General features: G+C 46.1%; 1 protein-coding gene across 4 annotated transcripts in view; it reads left to right on the top strand.

Moving 5' to 3' along the window:
* The first annotated feature begins 9,475 nt into the window (after positions 1–9,475).
* The window catches only part of DCLK2 (doublecortin like kinase 2), a 151,282-nt gene continuing 144,882 nt past the window's right edge, over positions 9,476–15,875 (top strand). For 2 of the 4 annotated variants that reach the window (XM_049770038.1, XM_049770035.1), the window contains exon 1: positions 9,476–10,117. In XM_049770038.1, the coding sequence (XP_049625995.1) occupies positions 9,697–10,117 (421 nt within the window). In that variant the 5' untranslated portion in view covers positions 9,476–9,696. The remainder of the gene's footprint in view (positions 10,118–15,875) is intronic. The other 2 variants (XM_049770037.1, XM_049770034.1) reach the window with 2 other exon arrangements.

The following is a 15,875-nucleotide window of genomic DNA, read 5'->3' as shown; positions in this document are numbered from 1 at the left end:
CAAAGCTGATATCGTCTAGCTTAAAGGCTAAAGTTGGGAAGACTGACCACCTCTACTGGGAGAAGCTGCCCACACTGCATTGGCTCTGATTGGCTCTAAAGTGCCCAAAGCAAGACCTTAGGAAACCTTTGAGCAGGTAAGGACCCCAGGCACTCACTCACCAGACAAGAGCAGCTAGTGAAGATTGTGCAATAGACCTAATTTCAACTTGAATCTCCTTTTGTTTGTTTATGTTTTGTTTTTATATGTTTGTTTTGTTGTTTTTTGTTGTTGTTATTGTTGTTGTTTTGAGGGAGCTACACCTGGCATTGCTCAGGCGTTATTCCTGATTCTGCATTCAGGAATCACTCCTGGCAGGCTCTGGGAACCATATGGGCTTCTGGGGGCTGAACTCAGGTCATTCATATGCAAGGCAAATGCCTTTCCTACTGTCCTATTGCTCCAGCCCCAACTATGTCATTTTCTGTATATCCAACACATGTTCCTCATTTCTGCATTGGTTGCTCATGAATATGCAATAAGTTTTCTCAAAAAATCACTAGAATATGTGTTGAGCTGGTATATTGCTTAGCCTCTGCTGAGCCCAAGAGCAGACTTCTCTTTGAAGTTGTTCCCCAGGTCAGGCCCACAGGCATCCTTCCCAATGTAAGTTGTTTTATTGCCAATAAATAAATGAATAAAGCTCTCTGTTCTTTTTTTTTAAAACCTGTTTAAAAACAGGTTTTATTTAGAAATTCTAAGAAAGGGGAAGAAGAAGATAAGAAAGACAGAAATGAGAGAGAAGAGAGAGAACGTGAGGATTGCCAAAAGGTGGAGAAAGCCAAAAGTGCAAAAGTATGAAAGCATGAAATTCCATATCTCAGGAGGGGACATGCAGGCAACTTATACTCGAGCAACTGTACCCAGGCAACACAAGTGCACCAAACTCTCTGTTCTATTCAGTTGTTCCAATGCTTTATCCAGCCTGACAATATTTTATAATCAAAATGCCCAGGGCAGATCTGGTATTTGTTTGATTGGGGGGGGTTATACTCATTGGTACTGAGAGCTTACTCCTGACTCTGTGCTCAGGAGTCACTCCTGGCAGTGCTCAGGAGACCATATGTGATGCCAGGGATCAAACCAACCAGAATAGGCCCCATTCCATGCAAATATCTTCACCCCTATGCTGTCTCTGGTATTTCCTTACCTAGGATTATATAACAAAATACTTGGCTTGGATGCTGGCAGGTAAATTCTAAATTCTTGGAATTTTCTCAGTAATGGGAGTGGTTTTTTTGTTTTTGTTTTTGGGTTACTCCTGGCAGTTCTCAGGGGTTACTTCTGGCTCTGCACTCAGAAGTCGCTCTTGGCAGGCTCAGGAGACCATATGGGATGCTGAGATTCAAACCACTTGCTGCATGCAGAACAAATGCCCTACTGCTGTGATCTCTCTCTGGCCCCCAAGGGAGTGGGTTTTTTGTATTCATTGTGGCTCTAGATCATTTTTTGTTGTTGCTATTGTTTATTTATTTTTGATTTGTTTGTTTGCATAGGAGGTAATCCCTAAACAATTCATGCTCAAGCATTACCTCTTGAGTGAGGCTGGCCAGGCCAGAAAGATCAATCATGGGTCTAGAAGAATTAGAACCACATGGTGTTAGCCTGACTTCCCCAAAGAGGAGGGGAACTGGAAATTGAATTTAATCATATGGCAAATCAGTCATACCTAAATAGTGACATCACAGTAAAAGCAGAACAAGGAGCTTGATGACATTCTGGTGAACACCGATCTGTGTGCAGATTTTCCTCATCATACTAGGAGAGAGCTGTGTTCTGACTGCAGGAAGCAGACAGGAACTTCTCACTCTAGAGCCAAGTCCCAGACCTTATAATACCCACTGCTTGTGCTTGTGGCTGAATTGAAATATCATCCTATGCTGCTATAATGAAACTGTGAACATAATTATCATGCATTCTGAAGATTTTAACCAGGAAGGTTTGGGTTTTTCTGCTTGAGGGCCAGTACAAGGAGAGAGAAGCATGGAGATAGCAGAGAGAAAAGAGCTTTAGCAACAACACATTGGCAGATTGACAGAACCAGATCCTCTGGTCCTCAGTCTACACGTCAAAACTAGGGTTTGTTTTCATTTGTGGACACACCCTGAAGTGCTCAGAGGTTACCCTGACTCAGGGATCACTCCTGGTGGGGCTTAGGAGACCATCTATAGTGCTGAGAATCAAATCATGGTGTGTGCAGGCAAGTGCCTTAAGTAAACCCTGTACTATCTCTTTGGCCCTATGAAGGCTTTTTATAGCAAAAGAATCCATTGAAGTGCATTTTTTACAAGGTGGGTTAGTCCAGAGTGTCCAGGGTAGTTCGTAAATTCACCCAGACTGATTGATCCCCTGAGGTATACTTCTGTGAATGAAAATAAAGATTTCTGATAAAGGTTTCCATCCTCTTGTCTTTAGAAAAAGATATGAGATTTTTGACATTTTCAGCCAGTCCTAGCCATACAGGTTTTTTGGCTTCTAATACTGAAGTCAACTCTTTATTTCCTTGAGTAAGCTTCAAACCTACTGTAAGTATAAATATCATTAAATTTTTTTTTTTTTTGGTTTTTGGGCCACACCCAGCAGCGGTGCTCAGGGGTTACTCCTGGTTATCTGCTCAGAAATAGCTCCTGGCAGGCACGGGGGACCATATTGGATTCGAACCAACACCGCTGTGCTATCTCTCCGGCCTCAAAATCTAACTTTCTTTTTTGTTTTTGTTTTTTCCAGTTTTTGGGCCACACCGGTGGTGCCCAGGGGTTACTCCTGGCTATCTGCTCAGAAATAGCTCCTGGCAGGCGAGGGGGACCACATGGGACGCTGGGATTCGAACCAACCATCTTAGGTCCTGGGTCGGCTGCTTGCAAGGCAAATGCTGCTGTGCTATCTCTCCGGCCCCAATATCATTAATTTTTAACTACCCATTTCTAAAGAGACAGGCCTCTTTGTGATTAATGAATTTTGAAAGCTTGAAATTAACATTTTCCAGAATTACCATCCCCTGGAGTCAATTTCTATCTCTTCTCCTTAATCTTCCTTTCTGATATCCTAGTCTATAATTTGTTTCTTTAACTAGGTTACAACTGCTTATTAATCACTATTAGAGCTTTATTTTCCTTAAAACACCCATGACCAGGCTGAAGAGCTAGAATAGGGGTTTAGGTGTAATGTGCTTATTTTGCATGTGGCCATTACTGATTTGAATCTCTATCCCACATATAGTCCACTAAGCACTGCCACGAGCCACGAATCCTTTCTGAGCACCACCAACTGTGGCCTACCTCCCCCGAAAGTACTCATGATTATCACTGTTTAGTCTAACATAGAGGATGACATGGATATAATTTGTCACTGTTAGTATTTATATAAATGTGGGATGTTCTACTAAGAAATCAAAGCTGGATCTTAGAAATAAAGATATAGAGTTTACTGTAATATACGAAGTAGGAAACCTATCTAGACAGGGATGTTTGGCAATATTTAGAATGTCCCCTTTATTTTTCCTGAAGGATAAGAGAGCAGATACTCATCAGATACACCTTTGCTCACAGATAATTCAAAAGTGAGCCCTGGCCTGGGATCAAGCCCTGAGTAAATTTAAGGTGCCCCCTGGCTCAAACTAGCCTGTGGCTTGCTGTTGTAAAACATATTTCTTTGTTCTCTTTTCCAATGAAATTGCTTTCAGGCAAGAGGCTTTTGGGGGTCATAAGTCCTCCACCTTCTAAGGTTGCTAGTCCCTGAATAAGTCTTAATTTTTTTCTTGTTTTGTTTCTTGTTTTGGGCCACACCCTGTGAATCTCTGGGGTTACACCTGGCTATGCACTCAGAAATCACTCCTGGCTTTGGAGGACCATATGGGACGTCAGAGATTGAACCCAAAACTGTCCGGGGTCAGCTGAGTGCAAGGCAAACTCCTACTACTGAACTACAGCACTGGACCCCTGTTTTGTTTTGGTTTTGCATCAACTCTTGTCTTTGAAAACTGACCTAAGGCAATGAACTCTTGAACTTGGTTTAGGTTCTTAGATTGCTATCCCTGAATAAGCCTGTTAATTGTTTTGTTTTTGTTTTTGTTTTTCATTAACTCTTGTCTTTGAAAACTGACCTTCTTCAGGCAATGAACTCTTGAACTTGATTTAGGTAACCAAATCATGATCAAGTTTATGATAAAGAATTCTTTTTGAATTTTAAAAGGGCAAAAGTCTGAATCAAAATTTAATTATATATAATCTATAATATATTATATATAACATTTATAATTCAATATAATTTTTATATTGGTTTTGGAAAAATGGATTCTACTGTAAAAAATACTATTATGCTTTTTCATGGACTTTCACTTTTTACATTCCTTTGGGGGTGTAGGGAGGTTAGGGCCATACCCAGCAGAACTCAGAGATTATTCCTGGCTATGCACTCAGAAATTACTCCTGACAAGCTCAGAGGATCTTATGATATTCTGAGGACTGAAACTGGGTTGTTCTGTGCCAGGCAAAAATACCTTACTCTTCCTTCTGCTATTGCTGTGGTCCCTTGATATTCTTAAAAAAAATTTTTTGGGTCACACCTGGCAGTCTTTATGACTTCTTCCTCCTGGTTCTAATCTCAGGTGTCATGTCTGGCAAAATTCGGAGATCATATGTGGTGTTGGGGATTGAACCTGGGTTAAGTATGTGTGCCAAACTGGGTTGGTAAATACTTTAACCTGGCTACTCTCTCAGCCACATTTTTGTTTTTCTTAAAGAATCATGGGGAAAAAACCATAGGAAATCACTTGGCTGACTCCTTTCTCTTATCTAGAAAGCACAAATACTATAAACTGCCTAGTATTTTTGGTTTTGGTTTTAGGGCCACACCCAGTGGTGCTCAAAGGTTATTCTGGGAGACCAAATGTAATGCTGGATATTGAACCCAGGTTGGCCATGTGCAAGGCAAATGCTTCATTACTGTTATAACTCTGGCCCCATAAACTGCCTAGACTTTTTTTTTTCTTACTAAGTATTAAGAGGAAAATAATCAAATTCCCATGGCTAAAGAGATGGCTCAATGGACTGAGCACATGCCCCTCATATAGGAGGGCCAGTTCCATCCTCAGCACCTGTGGGTCCCAAGCATCATCCAGCAACCTCCAAGTGCAGAGCTGGGAGCTGTTCCAAAGTACTGTGTAGTGTGGCCCCCAAACAAACAAAAAGACAAATCCCTAGGGACAAAGTTGCTGATGATTTTGATGTCTTGATTGTTTACACTTTAATCATTAAAGCATTTAAATTAGTAAATGACAAAATACTGAGGTATCATTTTGACCATATAGTCTTTTTTTTTTTGGTTTTTGGGCCACACCCAGTAATGCTCAGGGGTTACTCCTGGCTATGCGCTCAGAAATCGCCCCTGGCTTGGGGGACCATATGGGACGACGGGGAATCGAACTGCGGTCCATCCTATGCTAGCGCTTGCAAGGCAGACACCTTACCTCTAGCGCCACCTTCCCGGCCCCGACCATATAGTCTTAGCCTGAGAAGAGCTGTCTCTGTCCAGACACATGGTGGAAGGGAAATGTCCCCATAGAAAGAATTACTCTACCAGTTTTTCTCCTCAAACAAAAATTATTTAGTGATGGGTGTTGGGGGAGGGTATACAAGGAGCAATGATCTACTCTGTGCTCAAGAGTTCAAGAGTAACCTCTGGCTTGGGGAACCATATATCCCAGAATCCAAATTGGAGTTGGCTGCATGCAAAAGAAGCCCCTCACCTTCTGTACGTTCTCTCCTGCTATACATATTTAAAACATGCATATTTGTTTCCTTTTTTCCCTTTTGCTTTGATTTCATTTATGGGCCAACCCTAGTGGTGTTCAGGGGCTACACCCAGCTCAGTGTTCAGGTATCACTTTTGGTTGTGGTAGGATCCAAGTGTACTAGGGATTGAACCTAGACCTACTGTATGCGAAGCATGACCTCTAACCCATCTAACTTTCCAGCCCCTGTTACTGTTCCCCTCAACCTTTTTTTCTAGGGGTGACTACAAAGCAATGCTTAAGGGCCACTCTAATATCTCTTGGTCAAGCAGTTCAATGTTCAGCTCCAGCAATGCTGCATCACTCAGGCCAGAGGTGCTAAGTGTAGGGGTTAATGAGAATCAAATTTAGTCCTTTCACACACATCAGGGTCATTCCCAGCAGTGGCTGGGGATTTGGGGGATCATGCCATGCTGAAGATAAAACCAAAGTCTCCTTGATGCAAAGAATGAGCTCTAGCCCATTATTTTTCCCTGTCCTAAACTTGGAATATTTGAAAGACTGTTGTGTTAAATATTAATTAATAAGTCTTAGTGTGGATGGTTGAATGGTGAAGCCTTTCTTGGCCCAGCCCAGCACCTGCAGCTCCTTCAGCCCACAGGTCTGTTGGTTCAGGATAACGGGGAGGAAATGATCCACAGCAGTCAGATGAAGTTTCAGGAGAAATCCTGCTTTATTACAAGGCACTAATCACCATGGCCTCTAAGCTAAGCAGCCTCTCTGCATCCATCCTATGTCTCTGATTTCCTTCCTTACGTGGTCTGCCTCTCCCTTGCTCTGTGTGTCTCTCATCCCTCCCCTCAGGTCAACACCAGACCCCTACCAGTTGTGGGAGGGTCTCACCATCCAGGTAAGTTTAGAATAGCATTTAGCTTTGGGAAGGGGTAATAAAAGACAACTAATAAAGTATGAATTTCATGAAAGTAAGCAGAAGTTATAATCATGCCCTCACACACAAGTACTCGTCCAAAAGCTGCTAATCTGTAAGTAAAGAGTTACAGGAATTGTGGTTGCAAGGATAGCATATTCCAGGGTAAAATAATGTGGGAGATGTCAGAGAGCCAATTTCCAGTCTTGGTGTAGGCTAGAAAGTTGGGGTAGTTCTCTTTTCTAGACTTTACCATCATTAAAAATTATATATATATATATATATATACATATATGTATGTATATATGTGTGTGTATATATATAAGCTCAGTTTTAAAGATTCAAGTTAATAGTCATGAGCCCTTTTACTGAAGATGTTGTTTCATTACTTTCACTTTTAAGAGAAATTCTGGGGCATAAGGAACAGGAGTAAAAACATGAGACAGCAGAAAGTCTCAGGGTAGCACAGTTGAAAGGCCTTGTAAGCATTCTTTGTGTAATAAATAATGGAGCAGCTGGAAAACTGCCCACAAAGTCTAACATTTCCAGCCCCAATTGAAGACTAGCCAGTGCATTTGTGAAAATATAAAAATAAAAAAAAATAAAAACACTATCTGAAGTAAAACTAGGTGTAGTCCAAGGCAAGTTTCTTATGTAAAATTCCACAGAATTTACATAATCCAAGCTCATATAACTGATGCTTAAAAATTGTTCTGTATTTCTTTGTCAAGGTGGAGATGGAGTAGTGAGCTGGGAGCCAGTTACCACTTGGTAAAAGCGAGCTCTCAGGTTGCAGTGCTGATCTGAGCTATCGAAAGCCAAGCACAAAGAACAAGAAACAGTCTCTAGGATAGGAAGACAGTTGAAGGCTGAAATTCCAGGAGTCCTTGGCACTGCAGGGTCCTCTCCATCCAGGATCCCTGGGAAAGGTTGCAGTGCTACTCACCCCCAACCCCAGCACTGCCCAGTGTGTCTGTCAATCAAAACAAACAAAAAAACAAAATGAAGAAATCTATGGCTGATTGGCTTATTCTGCCCCAAGTAGGGTTTTGAAGATATCCTTTTAATTGCAATATTAAAAGTTTTACATCCACCAGATAGATACGACTTGCTCATTTAAAATTACTATGTATGTCAAGAATAAAATGGGTCATTTCTGGGGCTGGAAAGATAGTATAGAGGTTACTTGGGGCCAGAATGATATTCTTGTCTTGCATGGTGTTATCTTCCGTTTGAGCCCCAACAACCCCATATGGTTCCCTGAGCACTTCTAGAAGTGATATCTGAGTGCAGAGCCTCCAAACCAAACATTCCAGGCCAGCCTGGAGTTTTTTCTGCTTGTTTTGTAGTATCCAATATTGAACTCAGGGTCTCACACACGCGAGACATAGACTCGGCCACTGAGCCTCAGCCCCAGCCATGTTTGAGCTTTCTGACTCCAGAGAGTCCTCTGGGGGATGAGAGGGGAGCGGAGAAAGAGCACGCTTTGCATAAGAGAGACAGACAGACAGATAGACAGACAAACACAGCGAGACATTGAAAGACAGAAACAGTGGTGCTAGAGATTGGTCCAGGAATCCAGGACTTAACTCAAGACCATGAGGCAGGAGTTCACAGCTGAGTGTTGGGGGTGACCACGTGGTGTCCAGGAATAAAATGTCCCCACCGCATGCAAATCCTATAGTCTTGCCCTCTGAGCCTTCTTCCCAGCCCACAAGGAATTTTGGTTATTCAAATAATCATAGTTTTGATTCTCTGCTCAGTCCTCAACTTCGGAGGAAGCCGGCAGATGTGTTTGGAATGCTGAATTAGATTGAAAGAAGAGGATCTACTAACAGCATCCTCCCCCCACCCCCAAGGTTTTACCAGCCTTCAGAAAACACATTTTTACTATGGACCAGAAAGTCAAAACCCCCAGTGTGATGGGTGCTGACAAATGTCAGGCCTATGAAGAACCAGGGTCTCAAAGCAACCGCTGTACCTAGTGCCTGAAGGGGTGGGGTGGGGCGCACTGGGGCTGACGGGCGCATCCCCAGCTGGAAACGCGCCCGGGCACCGGCGTTGCCATCTCGGTAACTGCGCGCTGCCTCCCTGGGTCCCTGCAGACCCGAGCGTGCCCGATCGGGGGTCAGAACGACGGTGAGAGCGAGTCTGTAGGAGACCCGCAGGCGTGGCGCCGCCCTGACATCCAGCCCCAGCTGGGCCCAGTTAGGGAGACAGGTGGTGCCACCCTAAATTGGGCGCTCGCGGGGCAGCGGGCTCGGGGCGCGCCTGCCCTTGAAGCTCCTTCCTTTGTGGATGAGCCGCCCGCGCCGCCCGGTTCCCAGGCGCAGGGGCGCGCGCGGAGGCGGCGCGGGGCGGAGCTGCGAGGACCCGGGAGCCTCCGCTCCGCGCGCGCGCGCGCCGCCCCAGTTCCCGCGCCCCACGCTCTCCATCTCCGGCCTCCCTCCCTTGGGGGCGCACGGAGCCCCCTCGCTCTCGGGGCCCGCGCGCGGATGCTCGGTGGAGGAACCGGGCCGGCCGCGATCTTCCCCTCTCTAGGGCCGCCCTCCGGCGGAGGTGGGGGAGCCCACGCGCCGCCCCAAGGCCCGGGTCCGAGCGCGCGCCCCGAAAGCGCGTCTCCCGCGCTCGCAGCCCGTCCGCGCCGCTCCTTTCCTTCCTTCCTTCCTTCCGAGCCGTGTGCGCGCGCCGGGGGCCGGGGCCGAACGGTTCCTTCCGTGCGCCCGGAGGGCCAGCTCGGCCGCTCGAGCCGTGAGGCGTGGCCGGGCGGAGGAGGCGCCTGGGGGGGCGTGGGGCTCCCCGCCGGACAATGAGCCGAGCAGCTCCACGCCGCGGCCACTTCTAAGCGGGGCGCGCGGCCCACCTGCGCCGGGCGGCGGGATGCCGGGGCCAGGTGCGCTCTGAGCCACCCTGTCCCTCGCCCGGGCGCGCGGACACTGCGCCCCGGAGGTGCCTTCGCGGGGCCGGCTGGGCTGCATGCGTGCCCCGAGCCGCCGCGATGGCCAGTAGCCGGAGCATCGAACTGGAGCACTTCGAGGAGCGGGACAAAAGGCCGCGGCCGGGGTCGCGGAGAGGGGCGCCCAGCTCGTCCGGGGGCAGCAGCTGCTCGGGGCCCAAGGGGAACGGGCTGATCCCCAGCCCCGCGCACAGCGCCCACTGCAGCTTCTACCGCACGCGGACGCTGCAGGCCCTGAGCTCGGAGAAGAAGGCCAAGAAGGCGCGTTTCTACCGCAACGGGGACCGTTACTTCAAGGGCCTGCTCTTCGCCATCTCCAGCGACCGCTTCCGCTCCTTCGACGCGCTGCTCATCGAGCTCACCCGCTCGCTGTCCGACAACGTGAACCTGCCGCAGGGCGTCCGCACCATCTACACCCTCGACGGCAGCCGCAAGGTCACCAGCCTGGACGAGCTGCTGGAAGGTAGGCGGGCAGGTGCGGCCCGGCGCGCGGCAGGTGCAAGGCCCGCGGCCAAGCAAGCGCGCGCCCGCCGGTCCGCATTGGGGGGCCTCCTGCGGGGTGTGTGTGTGTGTGTGTGTGTGTGTGTGTGTGTGTGTGTGTGTGTGTGTGTGTGTGTGAGTGATTGTGTATTGCGGGTTGGGGGTTGGTCTGGAGTTCCTGGGCGGCTGCTGGAAATGGAGAGGGTTCTGTGGGCTTTTCTGAGCCTTTGAGCCGTGGGAGCGCCCCTTTTAATGCTGCTCCCTGTCCTTCTTTCCCTGGAGATTTCTTCATCCTAAGGGCGCTTGGGTGACATCTGAGATAGTAGAACTATTTTTTATTTAAAATGTCAAAGTGCAAACTCTTTGCAGAAGTGGCTCTCTCTGAAGGATGGTGGTGACTGGGCTCCATCGCCCACTCCACCACCCCCACCCCGTTCCCCCCCATGCGGCGCTGGGAGGTGAGGTGGGGGGATCCGTTGCACTTGCTCTCCACGGACGCTAGGGCTGGGAAATACTTTCCAAGTGGACCTTCCTGGCTTGGTTTGCAAGAGAAGAAGTTACATGTGGGCAGGAAGGGTGCAGATGTGTTTCCTGATTTGGCCTGCAAGTTGGGTCACTTTAAAAAAAAAGTTTCTCGGAAATTTGGATGTGTCTGGCTGGATATGTGGCTGTGTTAGGTGTGTCCTAGGATTTTTAAAAAGCCCTCCCAGGTGAAGTAATGCCAAGGCTGTGCTAAATGCTTTCCCACATTTGGTGGGTAGCGGGGTGAATCTAGGGCCAGATCTCCTGCCTTTCCGGAAAGCAGCTGTTTAGGATGCGGAAGGCCCTTGGAATCAGCACTCAGGACCTTTTATAAATTACTCATCAGAAGGACTTCACTGTGCTGAATGTTGTGTCATCCTTGAATTCCTGGAGTCATCAGACCTTGATTTCCACAGTCAAGCAGCTCCCAGGAAGACCTGGGCCAGGACAATTGTGCCGAGCTCTGCTTTCCTACAGGCTGTTTGCTGGGCCTACGGCCAATATGTGAAGTGGAGAGGAAGAAGAGCTTGGAGCCCCACTGTTTTTTTTACCTGAATTTCTGTTCTGGAAAAATGCTCATTCTGCAGTGATAGGTCACTGCTGACTGATTGCAGCCACACTGAGTTCTTGAAAACTTTTTTTTTTTTTTTGGTTTTTGGTTTTTGGGTCACATTCAGCGGTGCTCAGGAGTTACTCCTGGCTTTGCACTCAGAAGTCACTCCTGGCAGGCTCTGGGAACCATATAGGATTCCGGGTTTCGAACCAGGATCCGTCCTGTGTTGGCCTTGTGCAAGGCGAACGCCTTACCACTATGCTATCACTTCGGCCCCAACAAAATTAGTTTTTTATTAAGTGAGATTTTGAGTGGGTTGATTGCGATACTATTAATAATGGTTTCTTGTATAATTTCATCATGACACCCATCACAGGTGTACCCACCTCCCTTTCCAAAGCACCCCAATACCCCTCCATCTCAGATCCCCATCTCAGTTATGTGAATCAGTTCCCGTTTTGTTGCCTTTGGCCTTTTGTTGCAAATTTTCTGTGAACCTTTCAGCCTCACACGTGAGGGCAATCATTCTGTGTCTGTCCTCCTATCTGACTTCACTTGCATGATCTCCTCTAGTTATATTCACGTTGCTTCAGATGCATGATTTTGTCTCTCTCACATTTCCATAGTCCTCCCTTTTGGAGAGGACTATATACAGGCGGAGGAGTCTGAGAGTAGTTAAGCTTCAGTTGAGTTTCAACTGGAGGAAAACTGTCAGAGTAGCCTCTGCAGTGTACTTGTGTGTGATTTCACATTCTCTTGTGTATTCTTTTTTTTAGGCCTCCTACGAAAACCATGCTCAGGAGGTCCAGGGCCCTACTGGCAATTCCCAACTCACTTGACCCTTGATTCAGTGAAAGGTCCCAAGGATGTGATGCAGCTCAGGTCCAAGAGTACCTGGGTACCTGGGCCTCCCCAGAAGTACTTGAGTAACTCCAGGGCTGCACCAGCCATGATCAAGGATCATTGTGGTGCTGGGTATTGCACCTGGCATGGATACATTCCATGCTGGAACATTTCCATGGAATGGGTAAATTCCATGCTGCTGGAACATTTCCAGGCCTGTGTGTGAATGTGGTTTTTTTGGGGGGAGGGTGGCAGGGCGTATCAGATAATGCTGGTGTGTTGCTCCTGGCTCTGTACTTAGGAATCATTCCTGGCTCTGCTCAGGGCCATATGGGATCCCGGGAATTCAACCTGGGTAGTCTACATGCAAGGACATGCAAGGACTACCCACTGTACTATCTCTCTAGCCCTATGTTTTGGTTTTATAGACCTACAGAGGGGGCCTTCATGCTAAGGAAATGTATTAAATAAGCAAAAGATACACTGTTAAGAAAAATACATTGTTTTATTTTTCCTGATCTTACATGACATTTTTTTCTTCTATTGGGGGGGCATAAAATATAAGAGGGTATATCTGATAATGTTCAAGGCCTACTGTGCAGGGGACTCCCCAGTCACAGTGATAAATGTTTTGGAACCATGTGTTTCTGGGGGTCAAACCAGGGGTGGCCACATGCAAGGCAAATGCCTTAATCCTGTGCTTTCAGAAAGAGCCAGTGTTAAAGGAAGGACCCCATTCTTTCAAATAAAAGTCATGCCAAGTATTTAAAAACAATAGTTTGCCTAGAGATTCTAAAATTAAATAACAAGTTTCTTGGTTCACCCTATGTCAGATTAGTATGGTGCTGGAAGGATCCAATCAATACTTAACTGCTTCCACACCCTTGACTCATAGGCCCTTGGGATCCTGGTGTGATCCAAAAGACAGTGATTTTAATAGCTTCTTCTGAAGTGATTTTAACAGTGTATTTGTTACATAAAATTAATGTTCTGCAGAGATGAATCATCAAAAAGGAGATGATCCCAAGGACCATCACGCTCTGATGAATGAGAGGACATAGTAGACAGAGTTGTCATCATCCTCCTGGGGCAGGGCTCATTTACTCTAACTCACACCGTAGTTTTGACTACAAATTGAAAGTTGACAAGTTTCATTCCTATCACTGATCATTTGGGTAAGATGAGAACCATATTTTCATCCCAGATATTACACCACCCCACTAGGATAAATAACACAAATATTTGCATAACCAAAATGTTTCCCTGTCAAGACAATGGCTCACTTGTTTCACCCAGTGTTCTATATAATGAAATGACTTCCAGAGGAGAAAATCTATGCCCTCCTTTTGTCATAGTGGGATTCTCTTTGACAATGGGCCTTTGTCGAGGTCTTGAATTTCCCACAACATGCATGGAGTGCTGTTTTGCAAGGCAGGTTTTATAAAGGATCCATCCATGTTTACTCTCAATGATGCAGGAATCCTAATCATTTCATCCTTCAGTCTGATGATTCCGATTTTTTATGCAGAAGAACTAACTAGTTACTTCTCAAGTTTCTTGCAATCTTACAAATAGGCATGTGGTGTTTTTCATAGTCTCATATTTGGTTGCTTTATTTTATCTTTGTCTATAATTTTAAAATTGTTTTTTATATTATCCTGTTTTCTACCTCTTCCACCTCCAATGAAACTTGCAGTTTATTGTTTTTTCCTAAAACACCTTTCTAAAACGTTTATAGTTCAACATTGAAAGTGATGACTCAGCGTGTGCAGCTGCTCACTCAGAGCCCAGTCTTATGGAACTCAGATCACCAAAGCTATTTGAGTGGCCCAGATTTTGTCCTGCTGCCCTTAACCTTGAGAGTCTCTGCAGACTAAAAACTGTCCTGGACACACAGCAGGCACTCCTGTGTACACACCTGGCAGGTGTCCAGGGGGAATAGTCACCAAGAGGACATGGTTGTTCCATGTGCCTAACTTTCAGTGGATGGACATTCTCTGTGAACAAGCTGAGAAGCAACAATCAGCCCTGAGAAAATCAGCTGGATCTTCTGGAAGCCCCGAACCAGCACATCTGATGGACACATGTCAGTTGCCAACTTGCAGTCTCAGTCCTAAATTCCCACCCTCAGAGCTGAGTCAGAACCGTCTGTTCTTACTGTCTGTTCTTACTGTCTGTTCTGGGACTGTTCTCCCCTTCTGAACATTTTGGCTACCTTTGTAGAATGTTGATAATCCAGAGGGATTCCCAGGATGGTAAAATACTTAAGAACCCCTGGGTTTTGCTCACTGTCCTCAGTTCTCTGGCTCTGTTGTTCTTTTCTGTTGAACTGGAGAACAGGAGATCACCAGTGTGCTCTGAGGCCTTGTGCCTGTCCTCTGCTGAAAGAGAGAAAGAGAGAGAGAGAGAAAGTGAGAGAGTGAGAGAGAGAGGTATACCTGTACCTGCACTGTCCTTATCTACTCAGAACCTGACTTGGGGACACCAATGAGCCCACCAGATGTAGGGGTGTGTAGAGGTGGTTTTGATGCAATGTCTGCAGGACCCAGACACTGGTAATTCTCTCTCTGTCATTCTCCTTCCAAAGTAAACTGCCAATTTACCAATTCATGTTTTTTCACCTGTCATCCCTCTGCCAGCAATAAACAGGCTAAAGTTTAAAAAATTCATCAGGGGAGAAAATTTGGATTATTAATATTTTGAATTTGGAGACACCTGATGATGTTTGGAGGTTGCTCCCAGCAGTGCACAGGGGACCGTGTAGTGTGGGACTGACCCATGTGCAAAGCACATGTTCAGCTCAGGGAGCTTTCCTGGTTCTGGGTTTTGATTTTTTAGGGGCCACACCTGATACTGTTCAGGGCCAACTTCTGGTTTGTGTTCAGGGATCATCCTTGGTGAAAATTGGGACCATATGTGAGAACCAGAGAGTGAACCAAGGTTGGCTGAGTGTAAGGCAGAAGTACCTTACCCACTGTGCTATAATTTGACCCCATGGTGTCTTTTATAAGTGATACTTCCAATAAGGGAAAATGCAAAGCTTTGAGTTAGAGGATATTTTCACATAAGTATTAAAATTCTATTAAAGGCTTGACAACGGAATGCTGGCTCTGTGGATGGCAAAGATGGCAAAGTCTTCTCTACCTAAAGACTTCTAGATTCTTTAAGACCTGTCTCAAGGAATTCCTGATCAAGGACATAGTGTACACACACACACACACACACACACACACACACTCTGCTGTAAATTATGTGATGAGGATGAGGGATGGGAGGACTATCATGATCATGACTGGAGTGACAGCAAAATCTTTCTAGAGAAAATGGATGGTTGAATGAGGCCTGAGGTCAAGCTTGTAACTCTTTCCTCGGCTAACTCAGGACATTTTTCTTGGGCTTTCCTAAAACACTTAGCTTTGTGACCTAATTAGTCATGTATGGGTCTGTCTTTTGCCCTGGACTCAGCACAGTGCGGGGTCAGGGAGCTGAGACACACGATAAATTCACTGAATACACAGCCTAGAGAATAATTTCGCCTCTACATCCTGTGGCAATCAGGGCATGTTCTGTATGTACTCAGTTTAAATGAGGTTGTCCTTGAGTGTTTGTGAAAATAAATGCTTGGAAAATGGGATTATGTTTCAGATGAATCCAAGATTAAAAAAAGAAGATGCAGTTTTAATAGTCAAGAACAGACTGTGTTGACCTGGTGGAAAAACTGGCTCCTCACACTGACTTCCATAAACCCGGTTTTTCTCTTCAGTCCATTTTTTTAAATAAAGAAATTCAGATGTGCTGTAATGCTGCTGTAAAAGGTGTTCCC

Source organism: Suncus etruscus, chromosome 3 (genome assembly GCF_024139225.1).
Source record: "Suncus etruscus isolate mSunEtr1 chromosome 3, mSunEtr1.pri.cur, whole genome shotgun sequence".
Taxonomy (NCBI): domain Eukaryota; kingdom Metazoa; phylum Chordata; class Mammalia; order Eulipotyphla; family Soricidae; genus Suncus; species Suncus etruscus.
Note: the sequence above shows the minus strand (reverse complement) of the source record. Positions and strands in the feature narration are given on the sequence as shown.